At 40.3% G+C, this 15,227-nt stretch overlaps 1 protein-coding gene across 1 annotated transcript in view; it reads right to left on the bottom strand.

Moving 5' to 3' along the window:
- LOC119736652 (6-phosphogluconolactonase-like) overlaps positions 1–15,195 on the bottom strand; it is a 42,900-nt gene extending 27,705 nt beyond the window's left edge. The window contains exons 1-3 of the mRNA XM_038210667.1: positions 14,746–15,195; positions 12,949–13,158; positions 12,094–12,234 (exon numbers count right to left, since the gene is read on the bottom strand). Of these exons, the coding sequence (XP_038066595.1) occupies positions 12,094–12,234; positions 12,949–13,158; positions 14,746–15,006 (612 nt within the window). The 5' untranslated portion in view covers positions 15,007–15,195. The remainder of the gene's footprint in view (positions 1–12,093; positions 12,235–12,948; positions 13,159–14,745) is intronic.
- Positions 15,196–15,227: the final 32 nt, after the last annotated feature.

Here is a 15,227-nt window from a genome sequence, read left to right as displayed (position 1 = left end):
ACTTCACGAAATTTGGTCAAATGTTCACACAAGGTGGGTAGAGGCCAGAAATACATCCTCAAGAGATATCAGCTCACCAAAGTCAGGATCCAGGGAAAAAACAAACATTTCAGTTTTTAAGCAAACATGGCCAAAATCTGAAAAGTTTTCCATATCCGCGGTCATCAAAAATACTGATTTTTGGCCCAAAATCCAACTTCACGAAATTTGGTCAAATGTTCACACAAGGTGGGTAGAGGTCAGAAATGCATCCCCAAGAGATTTCAGCTCACCAAAGTCAGGATCCAGGGAAAAAACAAACATTTCAGTTTTATACCCAAAATGGCCAAATTCTGAAAAGTTTTCCATATCCGCGGTCATCAAAAATACTGATTTTTGGCCCAAAATCCAACTTCACGAAATTTGATCAAATGTTCACACAAGGTGGGTAGAGGCCAGAAATACATCCCCAAGAGATATCAGCTCACCAAAGTCAGGATCCAGGCAGAAAAGACAAATTTCAGTTTTTAAGCCAACATGGCCAAAATCTGAAAAGTTTTCCATATCCGCGGTCATCAAAAATACTGATTTTTGGCCCCAAAATCCAACTTCACAAAATTTGTTCAAATGTTCACACAAGGTGGGTAGAGGCCAGAAATACATCCCCAAGAGATTTCAGCTCACCAAAGTCAGGATCCAGGGAGAAAACAAACATTTCAGTTTTTTACCCAAAATGGCCAAATTCTGAAAAGTTTTCCATATCCGCGGTCATCAAAAATACTGATTTTTGGCCCAAAAATCCAACTTCACGAAATTTGGTCAAATGTTCACACAAGGTGGGTAGAGGTCAGAAATGCATCCCGAAGAGATATCAGCTCACCAAAGTCAGGATCCAGGGAGAAAACAAACATTTCAGTTTTTTACCCAAAATGGCCAAAATCTGAAAAGTTTTCCATATCCGCGGTCATCAAAAATACTGATTTTTGGCCCAAAAATCCAACTTCACGAAATTTGATCAAATGTTCACACAAGGTGGGTAGAGGCCAGAAATACATCCCCAAGAGATATCAGCTCACCAAAGTCAGGATCCAGATAGAAAACAAACATTTCAGTTTTATACCCAAAATGGCCAAATTCTGAAAAGTTTTCCATATCCGCGGTCATCAAAAATACTGATTTTTGGCCCCAAAATCCAACTTCACGAAATTTGGTCAAATGTTCACACAAGGTGGGTAGAGGCCAGAAATACATCCCCAAGAGATATCAGCTCACCAAAGTCAGGATCCAGGCAGAAAACAAAAATTTCAGTTTTTGAGCCAACATGGCCAAAATCTGAAAAGTTTCCCATATCCGCGGTCAACAAAAATACTGATTTTTGGCCCCAAAATCCAACTTCACGAAATTTGTTCAAATGTTCACACAAGGTGGGTAGAGGCCAGAAATGCATCCCGAAGAGATATCAGCTCACCAAAGTCAGGATCCAGGGAGAAAACAAACATTTCAGTTTTTTACCCAAAATGGCCAAAATCTGAAAAGTTTTCCATATCCGCGGTCATCAAAAATACTGATTTTTGGCCCCAAAATCCAACTTCACGAAATTTGGTCAAATGTTCACACAAGGTGGGTAGAGGCCAGAAATACATCCCCAAGAGATATCAGCTCACCAAAGTCAGGATCCAGGCAGAAAACAAACATTTCAGTTTTTGAGCCAACATGGCCAAAATCTGAAAAGTTTTCCATATCCGCGGTCATCAAAAATACTGATTTTTGGCCCAAAAATCCAACTTCACGAAATTTGATCAAATGTTCACACAAGGTGGGTAGAGGCCAGAAATACATCCCCAAGAGATATCAGCTCACCAAAGTCAGGATCCAGATAGAAAACAAACATTTCAGTTTTATACCCAAAATGGCCAAATCTGAAAAGTTTTCCATATCCGCGGTCATCAAAAATACTGATTTTTGGCCAAAAATCCAACTTCACGAAATTTGATCAAATGTTCACACAAGGTGGGTAGAGGCCAGAAATACATCCCCAAGAGATATCAGCTCACCAAAGTCAGGATCCAGATAGAAAACAAACATTTCAGTTTTATACCCAAAATGGCCAAAATCTGAAAAGTTTTCCATATCCGCGGTCATCAAAAATACTGATTTTTGGCCCCAAAAACAACTTCACGAAATTTTTTCAAATGTTCACACAAGGTGGGTAGAGGTCAGAAATGCATCCCAAGAGATATCAGCTCACCAAAGTCAGGATCCAGGGAGAAAACAAAAATTTCAGTTTTTTACCCAAAATGGCCGAAATCTGAAAAGTTTTCCATATCCGCGGTCATCAAAAATACTGATTTTTGGCCCCAAAATCCAACTTCACGAAATTTGGTCAAATGTTCACACAAGGTGGGTAGAGGCCAGAAATACATCCCCAAGAGATATCAGCTCACCAAAGTCAGGATCCAGGCAGAAAAGAAAAATTTCAGTTTTTAAGCCAACATGGCCAAAATCTGAAAAGTTTTCCATATCCGCGGTCATCAAAAATACTGATTTTTGGCCCCAAAATCCAACTTCACGAAATTTGTTCAAATGTTCACACAAGGTGGGTAGAGGCCAGAAATACATCCCCAAGAGATATCAGCTCACCAAAGTCAGGATCCAGGCAGAAAAGAAAATTTCAGTTTTTAAGCCAACATGGCCAAAATCTGAAAAGTTTTCCATATCCGCGGTCATCAAAAATACTGATTTTTGGCCCCAAAATCCAACTTCACGAAATTTGTTCAAATGTTCACACAAGGTGGGTAGAGGCCAGAAATACATCCCCAAGAGATTTCAGCTCACCAAAGTCAGGATCCAGGGAGAAAACAAACATTTCAGTTTTTTACCCAAAATGGCCAAAATCTGAAAAGTTTTCCATATCCGCGGTCATCAAAAATACTGATTTTTGGCCCCAAAATCCAACTTCACGAAATTTGGTCAAATGTTCACACAAGGTGGGTAGAGGCCAGAAATACATCCCCAAGAGATATCAGCTCACCAAAGTCAGGATCCAGGCAGAAAACAAAAATTTCAGTTTTTGAGCCAACATGGCCAAAATCTGAAAAGTTTTCCATATCCGCGGTCATCAAAAATACTGATTTTTGGCACAAAAATCCAACTTCACGAAATTTGATCAAATGTTCACACAAGGTGGGTAGAGGCCAGAAATACATCCCCAAGAGATATCAGCTCACCAAAGTCAGGATCCAGATAGAAAACAAACATTTCAGTTTTATACCCAAAATGGCCAAAATCTGAAAAGTTTTCCATATCCGCGGTCATCAAAAATACTGATTTTTGGCCCCAAAATCCAACTTCACGAAATTTGATCAAATGTTCACACAAGGTGGGTAGAGGCCAGAAATACATCCCCAAGAGATATCAGCTCACCAAAGTCAGGATCCAGGCAGAAAACAAAAATTTCAGTTTTTGAGCCAACATGGCCAAAATCTGAAAAGTTTTCCATATCCGCGGTCATCAAAAATACTGATTTTTGGCCCAAAAATCCAACTTCACGAAATTTGATCAAATGTTCACACAAGGTGGGTAGAGGCCAGAAATACATCCCCAAGAGATATCAGCTCACCAAAGTCAGGATCCAGATAGAAAACAAAAATTTCAGTTTTATACCCAAAATGGCCAAATTCTGAAAAGTTTTCCATATCCGCGGTCATCAAAAATACTGATTTTTGGCCCAAAATCCAACTTCACGAAATTTGATCAAATGTTCACACAAGGTGGGTAGAGGTCAGAAATGCATCCCGAAGAGATATCAGCTCACCAAAGTCAGGATCCAGGGAGAAAACAAACATTTCAGTTTTTTACCCAAAATGGCCAAAATCTGAAAAGTTTTCCATATCCGCGGTCATCAAAAATACTGATTTTTGGCCCAAAAATCCAACTTCACGAAATTTGGTCAAATGTTCACACAAGGTGGGTAGAGGCCAGAAATACATCCCCAAGAGATATCAGCTCACCAAAGTCAGGATCCAGATAGAAAACAAACATTTCAGTTTTTATGCCCAAAATGGCCAAAATCTGAAAAGTTTTCCATATCCGCGGTCATCAAAAATACTGATTTTTGGCCCCAAAATCCAACTTCACGAAATTTGGTCAAATGTTCACACAAGGTGGGTAGAGGCCAGAAATACATCCCCAAGAGATATCAGCTCACCAAAGTCAGGATCCAGGGAGAAAACAAACATTTCAGTTTTTTACCCAAAATGGCCAAAATCTGAAAAGTTTTCCATATCCGCGGTCATCAAAAATACTGATTTTTGGCCCAAAATCCAACTTCACAAAATTTGGTCAAATGTTCACACAAGGTGGGTAGAGGCCAGAAATACATCCCCAAGAGATATCAGCTCACCAAAGTCAGGATCCAGGCAGAAAACAAAAATTTCAGTTTTTGAGCCAACATGGCCAAAATCTGAAAAGTTTTCCATATCAGCGGTCATCAAAAATACTGATTTTTGGCACAAAAATCCAACTTCACGAAATTTGATCAAATGTTCACACAAGGTGGGTAGAGGCCAGAAATACATCCCCAAGAGATATCAGCTCACCAAAGTCAGGATCCAGATAGAAAACAAACATTTCAGTTTTATACCCAAAATGGCCAAATTCTGAAAAGTTTTCCATATCCGCGGTCATCAAAAATACTGATTTTTGGCCCCAAAATCCAACTTCACGAAATTTGATCAAATGTTCACACAAGGTGGGTAGAGGCCAGAAATACATCCCCAAGAGATATCAGCTCACCAAAGTCAGGATCCAGATAGAAAACAAACATTTCAGTTTTATACCCAAAATGGCCAAATTCTGAAAAGTTTTCCATATCCGCGGTCATCAAAAATACTGATTTTTGGACCAAAAATCCAACTTCACGAAATTTGGTCAAATGTTCACACAAGGTGGGTAGAGGTCAGCAATGCATCCCGAAGAGATATCAGCTCACCAAAGCCAGGATCCAGGGAGAAAACAAACATTTCAGTTTTTTACCCAAAATGGCCGAAATCTGAAAAGTTTTCCATATCCGCGGTCATCAAAAATACTGATTTTTGGCCCAAAAATCCAACTTCACGACATTTGATCAAATGTTCACACAAGGTGGGTAGAGGCCAGAAATACATCCCCAAGAGATATCAGCTCACCAAAGTCAGGATCCAGATAGAAAACAAACATTTCAGTTTTATGCCCAAAATGGCCAAATTCTGAAAAGTTTTCCATATCCGCGGTCATCAAAAATACTGATTTTTGGCCCCAAAATCCAACTTCACGAAATTTGGTCAAATGTTCACACAAGGTGGGTAGAGGCCAGAAATACATCCCCAAGAGATATCAGCTCACCAAAGTCAGGATCCAGGCAGAAAAAGAAAATTTCAGTTTTGAGCCAACATGGCCAAAATCTGAAAAGTTTTCCATATCCGCGGTCATCAAAAATACTGATTTTTGGCCCCAAAATCCAACTTCACGAAATTTGATCAAATGTTCACACAAGGTGGGTAGAGGCCAGAAATACATCCCCAAGAGATATCAGCTCACCAAAGTCAGGATCCAGTCAGAAAAGGAAAATTTCAGTTTTTGAGCCAACATGGCCAAAATCTGAAAAGTTTTCCATATCCGCGGTCATCAAAAATACTGATTTTTGGCCCAAAAATCCAACTTCACGAAATTTGGTCAAATGTTCACACGAGGTGGGTAGAGGTCAGAAATGCATCCCGAAGAGATATCAGCTCACCAAAGCCAGGATCCAGGGAGAAAACAAACATTTCAGTTTTTACCCAAAATGGCCGAAATCTGAAAAGTTTTCCATATCCGCGGTCATAAAAAATACTGATTTTTGGCTAGGAAATCCAACTTCACAAAATTTGGTCAAATGTTCACACAAGGTGGGTAGAGGCCAGAAATGAATCCCCAAGAGATTATAGCTCACCAAAGTTAGGCTCCAGGGAGAAAACAAACATTTGAATTTTTTACCAAAAATGGCCAAAATCTGAAAAGTTTTCCATATCCTCGGTCATCAAAAATACTGATTTTTGGCCCCAAAATCCAACTTCACAAAATTTGGTCAAATGTTCACACAAGGTGGGTAGAGGCCAGAAATACATCCCCAAGAGATATCAACTCACCAAAGTCAGGATCCAGGCAGAAAAGAAAAATTCAGTTTTTAAGCCAACATGGCCAAAATCTGAAAAGTTTTCCATATCCGCGGTCATCAAAAATACTGATTTTTGGCCCCAAAATCCAACTTCACGAAATTTGTTCAAATGTTCACACAAGGTGGGTAGAGGCCAGAAATACATCCCCAAGAGATATCAGCTCACCAAAGTCAGGATCCAGGCAGAAAAGAAAAATTTCAGTTTTTAAGCCAACATGGCCAAAATCTGAAAAGTTTTCCATATCCGCGGTCATCAAAAATACAGATTTTTGGCCCCAAAATCCAAATTCACGAAATTTGGTCAAATGTTCACAATAGGTGGGGAGGGGTCAGCAATTCATCCCCAAGAGATTTCAGCTCACCAAAGTCAGGATCCAGGGAGAAAACAAACATTTCATTTTTTTACCCAAAATGGCCAAATTCTGAAAAGTTTTCCATATCCGCGGTCATCAAAAATACTGATTTTTGGCCCCAAAATCCAACTTCACGAAATTTGTTCAAATGTTCACACAAGGTGGGTAGAGGTCAGAAATGCATCCCGAAGAGATATCAGCTCACCAAAGTCAGGATCCAGGGAGAAAACAAACATTTCAGTTTTTTACCCAAAATTGCCGAAATCTGAAAAGTTTTCCATATCCGCGGTCATCAAAAATACTGATTTTTGGCTAGGAAATCCAACTTCACAAAATTTGGTCAAATGTTCACACAAGGTGGGTAGAGGCCAGAAATGAATCCCCAAGAGATTTCAGCTCACCACAGTAGGCTCCAGGGAGAAAACAAACATTTGAGTTTTTTACCAAAATGGCCAAAATCTGAAAAGTTTTCCATATCCGCGGTCATCAAAAATACAGATTTTTGGCCCCAAAATCCAACTTAACGAAATTTGATCAAATGTTCACACAAGGTGGGTAGAGGCCAGAAATACATCCCCAACAGATATCAGCTCACCAAAGTCAGGATCCAGGGAGAAAACAAACATTTCAGTTTTATACCCAAAATGGCCAAAATCTGAAAAGTTTTCCATATCCGCGGTAATCAAAAATACTGATTTTTGGCCCCAAAATCCAAATTCACGAAATTTGGTCAAATGTTCACAAAGGTGGGGAGGGGTCAGCAATTCATCCCCAAGAGATATCAGCTCACCAAAGTCAGGATCCAGGGAGAAAACAAACATTTCATTTTTTTACCCAAAATGGCCAAAATCTGAAAAGTTTTCCATATCCGCGGTCATCAAAAATACTGATTTTTGGCCCCCAAATCCAACTTCACGAAATTTGTTCAAATGTTCACACAAGGTGGGTAGAGGTCAGAAATGCATCCCGAAGAGATATCAGCTCACCAAAGCCAGGATCCAGGGAGAAAACAAACATTTCATTTTTTTACCCAAAATGGCCAAAATCTGAAAAGTTTTCGATATCCGCGGTCATCAAAAATACTGATTTTTGGCTAGGAAATCCAACTTCACAAAATTTGGTCAAATGTTCACACAAGGTGGGTAGAGGCCAGAAATGAATCCCCAAGAGATTTCAGCTCACCACAGTCAGGCTCCAGGGAGAAAACAAACATTTGAGTTTTTTACCAAAACGGCCAAAATCTGAAAAGTTTTCCATATCCGCGGTCATCAAAAATACTGATTTTTGGCCCCAAAATCCAAATTCACGAAATTTGGTCAAATGTTCACAATAGGTGGGAGGGGTCAGCAATCATCCCCAAGAGATTTCAGCTCACCAAAGTCAGGATCCAGGGAGAAAACAAACATTTCATTTTTTTACCCAAAATGGCCAAAATCTGAAAAGTTTTCCATATCCGCGGTCATCAAAAATACTGATTTTTGGCCCCAAATCCAACTTCACGAAATTTGTTCAAATGTTCACACAAGGTGGGTAGAGGTCAGAAATGCATCCCGAAGAGATATCAGCTCACCAAAGCCAGGATCCAGGGAGAAAACAAACATTTCAGTTTTTTACCCAAAATTGCCGAAATCTGAAAAGTTTTCGATATCCGCGGTCATCAAAAATACTGATTTTTGGCTAGGAAATCCAACTTCACAAAATTTGGTCAAATGTTCACACAAGGTGGGTACAGGCCAGAAATGAATCCCCAAGAGAATTCAGCTCTCCACAGTCAGGCTCCAGGGAGAAAACAAACATTTGAGTTTTTTACCAAAAACGGCCAAAATCTGAAAAGTTTTCGATATCCGCGGTCATCAAAAATACTGATTTTTGGCTAGGAAATCCAACTTCACAAAATTTGATCAAATGTTCACACAAGGTGGGTAGAGGCCAGAAATGAATCCCCAAGAGATTTCAGCTCACTACAGTTAGGATCCAGGGAGAAAACAAACATTTGAGTTTTTTACCAAAAACGGCCAAAATCTGAAAAGTTTTCCATATCCGCGGTCATCAAAAATACTGATTTTTGGCCCCAAAATCCAACTTAACGAAATTTGATCAAATGTTCACACAAGGTGGGTAGAGGCCAGAAATACATCCCCAACAGATATCAGCTCACCAAAGTCAGGATCCAGGGAGAAAACAAACATTTCAGTTTTATACCCAAAATGGCCAAATTCTGAAAAGTTTTCCATATCCGCGGTCATCAAAAATACTGATTTTTGGCCCCAAAATCCAACTTCACGAAATTTGTTCAAATGTTCACACAAGGTGGGTAGAGGCCAGAAATACATCCCCAAGAGATATCAGCTCACCAAAGTCAGGATCCAGGCAGAAAACAAACATTTCAGTTTTTGAGCCAACATGGCCAAATTCTGAAAAGTTTTCCATATCCGCGGTCATCAAAAATACTGATTTTTGGTCCAAAAATCCAACTTCACGAAATTTGATCAAATGTTCACACAAGGTGGGTAGAGGCCAGAAATACATCCCCAAGATATATCAGCTCACCAAAGTCAGAATACAGGCAGAAAAGAAAAATTTCAGTTTTTAAGCCAACATGGCCAAAATCTGAAAAGTTTTCCATATCCGCAGTCATCATAAATACTGATTTTTGGCCCAAAAATTCAACTTAACGAAATTTGATCAAATGTTCACACAAGGTGGGTAGAGGCCAGAAATACATCCCCAAGAGATATCAGCTCACCAAAGTCAGGATCCAGGGAGAAAACAAACATTTCAGTTTTATACCCAAAATGGCCAAATTCTGAAAAGTTTTCCATATCCGCGGTCATCAAAAATACTGATTTTTGGCCCCAAAATCCAACTTCACGAAATTTGGTCAAATGTTCACACAAGGTGGGTAGAGGCCAGAAATACATCCCCAAGAGATATCAACTCACCAAAGTCAGGATCCAGGCAGAAAAGAAAAATTTCAGTTTTTGAGCCAACATGGCCAAAATCTGAAAAGTTTTCCATATCCGCGGTCATCAAAAATACTGATTTTTGGTCCAAAAATCCAACTTCACGAAATTTGATCAAATGTTCACACAAGGTGGGTAGAGGCCAGAAATACATCCCCAAGAGATATCAGCTCACCAAAGTCAGGATCCAGGCAGAAAAGAAACATTTCAGTTTTTGAGCCAACATGGCCAAAATCTGAAAAGTTTTCCATATCCGCGGTCATCAAAAATACTGATTTTTGGCCCAAAAATCCAACTTCACAAAATTTGATCAAATGTTCACACAAGGTGGGTAGAGGCCAGAAATACATCCCCTAGAGATATCAGCTCACCAAAGTCAGGATCCAGGCAGAAAACAAAAATTTCAGTTTTTGAGCCAACATGGCCAAAATCTGAAAAGTTTTCCATATCCGCGGTCATCAAAAATACTGATTTTTGGCTAGGAAATCCAACTTCACAAAATTTTGTCAAATGTTCACACAAGGTGGGTACAGGCCAGAAATGAATCCCCAAGAGAATTCAGCTCTCCACAGTCAGGCTCCAGGGAGAAAACAAACATTTGAGTTTTTTACCAAAAACGGCCAAAATCTGAAAAGTTTTCCATATCCGCGGTCATCAAAAATACTGATTTTTGGCCCCAAAATCCAACTTCACGAAATTTGGTCAAATGTTCACACAAGGTGGGTAGAGGCCAGAAATACATCCCCAAGAGATATCAACTCACCAAAGTCAGGATCCAGGCAGAAAAGAAAAATTTCAGTTTTTGAGCCAACATGGCCAAAATCTGAAAAGTTTTCCATATCCGCGGTCATCAAAAATACTGATTTTTGGCCCCAAAATCCAACTTCACGAAATCTGGTCAAATGTTCACACAAGGTGGGTAGAGGCCAGAAATACATCCCCAAGAGATATCAGCTCACCAAAGTCAGGATCGAGGCAGAAAACAAAAATTTCAGTTTTTGAGCCAACATGGCCAAAATCTGAAAAGTTTTCCATATCCGCGGTCATCAAAAATACTGATTTTTGGCCCCAAAATCCAACTTCACGAAATTTGGTCAAATGTTCACACAAGGTGGGTAGAGGCCAGAAATACATCCGCAAGAGATTTCAGCTCACCAAAGTCAGGATCCAGGGAGAAAACAAACATTTCAGTTTTTACCCAAAATGGCCAAAATCTGAAAAGTTTTCCATATCCGCGGTCATCAAAAATACTGATTTTTGGCCCCAAAATCCAACTTCACGAAATTTGGTCAAATGTTCACACAAGGTGGGTAGAGGCCAGAAATACATCCCCAAGAGATATCAGCTCACCAAAGTCAGGATCGAGGCAGAAAACAAAAATTTCAGTTTTTGAGCCAACATGGCCAAAATCTGAAAAGTTTTCCATATCCGCGGTCATCAAAAATACTGATTTTTGGCCCCAAAATCCAACTTCACGAAATTTGGTCAAATGTTCACACAAGGTGGGTAGAGGCCAGAAATACATCCCCAAGAGATATCAGCTCACCAAAGTCAGGATCGAGGCAGAAAACAAAAATTTCAGTTTTTGAGCCAACATGGCCAAAATCTGAAAAGTTTTCCATATCCGCGGTCATCAAAAATACTGATTTTTGGCCCCAAAATCCAACTTCACGAAATTTGGTCAAATGTTCACACAAGGTGGGTAGAGGCCAGAAATACATCCCCAAGAGATATCAACTCACCAAAGTCAGGATCCAGGCAGAAAAGAAAAAATTCAGTTTTTAAGCCAACATGGCCAAAATCTGAAAAGTTTTCCATATCCGCGGTCAACAAAAATACTGATTTTTGGCCCCAAAATCCAACTTCACAAAATTTGTTCAAATGTTCACACAAGGTGGGTAGAGGCCAGAAATACATCCCCAAGAGATTTCAGCTCACCAAAGTCAGGATCCAGGCAGAAAACAAACATTTCAGTTTTTACCCAAATTGGCCAAAATCTGAAAAGTTTTCCATATCCGCGGTCATCAAAAATACTGATTTTTGGCCCCAAAATCCAACTTCACGAAATTTGGTCAAATGTTCACACAAGGTGGGTAGAGGCCAGAAATACATCCCCAAGAGATACCAGCTCACCAAAGTCAGGATCCAGGCAGAAAAGAAACATTTCAGTTTTTGAGCCAATATGGCCAAAATCTGAAAAGTTTTCCATATCCGCGGTCATCAAAAATACTGATGTTTAGCCTAAAAATCCAACTTCACAAAATTTGGTCAAATATTCACACAAGGTGGGTAGAGGCCAGAAATGCATCCCCAAGAGATTTCAGCTCACCAGAGTCAGGATCCAGGCAGAAAACAAAAAATTTCATATTTTTACCGAAAATGGTCGAATTCTGAAAAGTTTTCCATATCCGCAGTCATCAAAAATACTGATTTTGGACCCAAAAATCCAACTTCACGAAATCAAGTGAAATTGTTCACACAACGTGGGTAGAGGCTGGAAATGAATCCCCAAGAGATTTTAGCTCACCAAAGTCAGGATCCGGGAAGAAAACAAACATTTAATGTGTTTTACCAAAATGGCCGAAAACTAAAAACTTGTCCTCACCTGGACCACTTCTGCCTTGCTGGCACCAGCGGATGCAAACATAGCACAGCGGGCGGAGTTGATGACTGGGTAGGTCAAGGTCACTCGACACGGTGGAGGTTTAGGGGAATCATCGATGGGAGCAACTATCAGAGACTCCTCCTATTGGTGGGTAAAATACATTCAATTAAATATTAAGTGTCTTTTCATACTCCTATATAAAAATACAGTGTAGTGTATATATTCAATGAAACAATTCAGAACATTTTGAAATTTTTGTCAATTAAGTGAATTTTGAAACTCTGGAATGACACAATTCAGAAAATTTTGAGATTTTTGTCAATTAAGTGAATTGTTTAAGCTCTGGAAGGAGCTTCTAGTGTGGTCAGTCTGTCTGTCAGTCTGTCTGTCCCCACAAAACTGACCAAAAGTATGGTGTTCCATATGTGCCATCAGCGTTGCATTTTTCGGCGTCGCATTTTTCAGTTCTAGCAAGGATCGTTTTCATTGATTTCATGCAAGACTTTCACGCAAGACTTCTTGCAACACGGCCAGAGCTTATTGTGCACTCGCACTAATTGCGCTGTACAACATCTTCCTCGAACATGGCCATTTTGTGTAGCGGTTGGACGGAAGGAGGAAATGTCCCTAAAAGGTGGGCAGGGTGCGATTTTTCAGCTCTGGCAGGAGCATGTTACTTGGTGGTCAGTCGGATGGTCTGTCTGTCTGTCCTGAATATTGACCAAAGGTATGGTGTTCCATAGGTGCCATCGGCGTCTCATATTTCACTATAGCTTATTGTGCATCGCACTTGCTTTTCTGGTACATAGAGTAAGTTTTGATTTCTTGGTTAGTGGTCTTGGGAAAAAAAGTCACCTTTAACAGCTTGTGGCCAGGGAATAAGGAACAAGTGTGGCCATCAGGTCCCATCCCAAGAACCAGGAGATCAAAGACTGGCAACTTGTCTGCCCCGGAGGGTACAATGCCAACTTTGGCCGCGTAGTCCTTGGCTGCATCAGCGACAGACAGCGACGGATCAATAGGGTAGATCTGACTTTCTGGAAGGTTGACCTTTCCTATCAGTTCCTGTGAAAGAAAGTAGTAATATACCACAGTAATTTAATTATATTTTCTTTTAAAATCATGAACAAATGATGACAATTAACAACAAAACAAATCAGAGTAAGAAGTCCTCCATACAAAATAATGTACAGGTCAAAAACACTTAAATGTTATGCGGTCCAGCTAAATGAGTTGTTTGTCTGGCATTTTCATTTGAAGATTCAGGCTAAAATAGGGCCACTTCATCACATCACTTCATCACATCTCTTGGTGTTCCGACTTCCATAATTTTTTAACTAAAGATGGTGCCAGCATGCGGTTTTCACAGCAGTAGTGCTGAGATTGTGTTCTTTTCAAATCTGTAAAAAAAAAAAATGTCTAGGGTCGAATAACGAATCATTTAGCTTGATCGCATCACAAATGTGCATTTGAGAATTATTTGAATGACTTAATTTTGACTATAACTATAGGCCTATTAAATGTTAGAGTCAATATAGGGAAAATATTCTTAATTTTTTGGGATGAAAAAAGGAAAATTCGAAAATGTCGCTAGCCAGTAGTTCACAAGTTGAACTAGGGATCGCTCACTCATAAAAAATACGCGCTATCCACTCAGCCACAGGTGCTACACAAACGTAGTTTAACCCAAACCATTCTTGATCCTCCAAATTCCCCTTTGTAAATTTAAGTAATTTGCAGGATTGAGCCTACATTGCAAAAGTGTGTCGCTGATTTCGAAGGACGCACTGTGTCAAGGTCTTGGGCCGGACCTTGTGTTGTTAATGCTCCCCAGTGCATAAATTTAGGCCTTGAATACACTTGAAATCCTCCGCACTGCTTCAAGATATCACTGGCTCTGCCTCAACATACTGACAGCGATTGCCGGAGGATTTTGCAGGATTGAGGCAACTGTCACGCTCAAGGACCACATTCAAGAAATAACGGAGGATTTTGCAGGACTGAGGTTACATCTTAGCAAAAAGACCTTGGGAGTTGTTATACCTCTTATAATGTCGACACAGTCAAAGAGGGCGCTGCACAATCAAGCAGGCTTAATATCCAGCTCAATACTTGTAAAAGGCCCAGTAATAATTAATATGTTATAAAAAGGCAGTGTACATTCAGCCGGTGCAGGGTAAATTTAGGTAGACAACATTTTGACGGCTATTAAAGCACTGAACATGCACATGACTTTTTTGCGGACTTAGACATTTTTACTGTGACAAATCTTATAGTCTTGCTTTGCGCCAACATTGTAGTTGTGACTTTGTATTCACGAAATGGGAATCAGACCATTTTACAATTTCGGACTTAATTTCCCTTCGGACGGACGTTTTTGTACTTAGTTGGCGTTTTGTATAGCAAACAGTTTAGCGGGGTAATCTGCCTATGAGGCTCCACTACCACTACATGGAGCCTCATAGTTCTAGGAGTACTCCCACCCATGAGTTACACACTCTATCCACAAGGCCACAGGTCTTCTTGCGCATCCGATGGTGGTAATTTAATACCTTTTACAATATAGGGGGCGCTGTAAACCTAACTGGCAAAATAACATTTACTGAAATTTACTTCCAAGTTCCTATCATTAATAGTAAAGAAGAAAATTACTCTGTATATCTTGTACGTGCTATCACCGTCCTCAAACGGTACCAGCCTCTCATCGCAGAAAAACACATGCCACTTATCCCACTCCACACCCTGGATTTTAGGCAGACCCTCGACCATGAACTTAGCGACACTGCCGCCCGACACGCCGAGGTAGAACGCCCCTCGCTCCCGTACGGCCGCTTTGCTCTGCTCGGCGACGAAGTCGCACACGGCCGTTGGAATATCGGCTGTCGGTAAAACATGAACTTTTCTTCCAGGCATGGCGGAATGGTGATGTCTAGATTGCTCTCCCGATTTCTTACTCTTTTTACTAAACGAGATTCCCAGCTGGAACAGATCTCCGGAGACTGTTATTTTTGTTAAAAACTTCCGAAGCCGACGACGCAGAACCAAAACACGGAAGTTTACAAGCGAGGCTGGTACCTATCCTACTCGTGCGCCATGCGCATTGAGCAAAGGCCAATACGTTGGTACCAGTCTAG

This window comes from Patiria miniata, unplaced genomic scaffold (genome assembly GCF_015706575.1).
Source record: "Patiria miniata isolate m_02_andy unplaced genomic scaffold, ASM1570657v1 HiC_scaffold_3, whole genome shotgun sequence".
Classification (NCBI taxonomy): Eukaryota; Metazoa; Echinodermata; class Asteroidea; order Valvatida; family Asterinidae; genus Patiria; species Patiria miniata.
The sequence above is the reverse complement of the archived record's forward strand: the minus strand, read 5'-3'. Positions and strand labels throughout refer to the sequence as shown.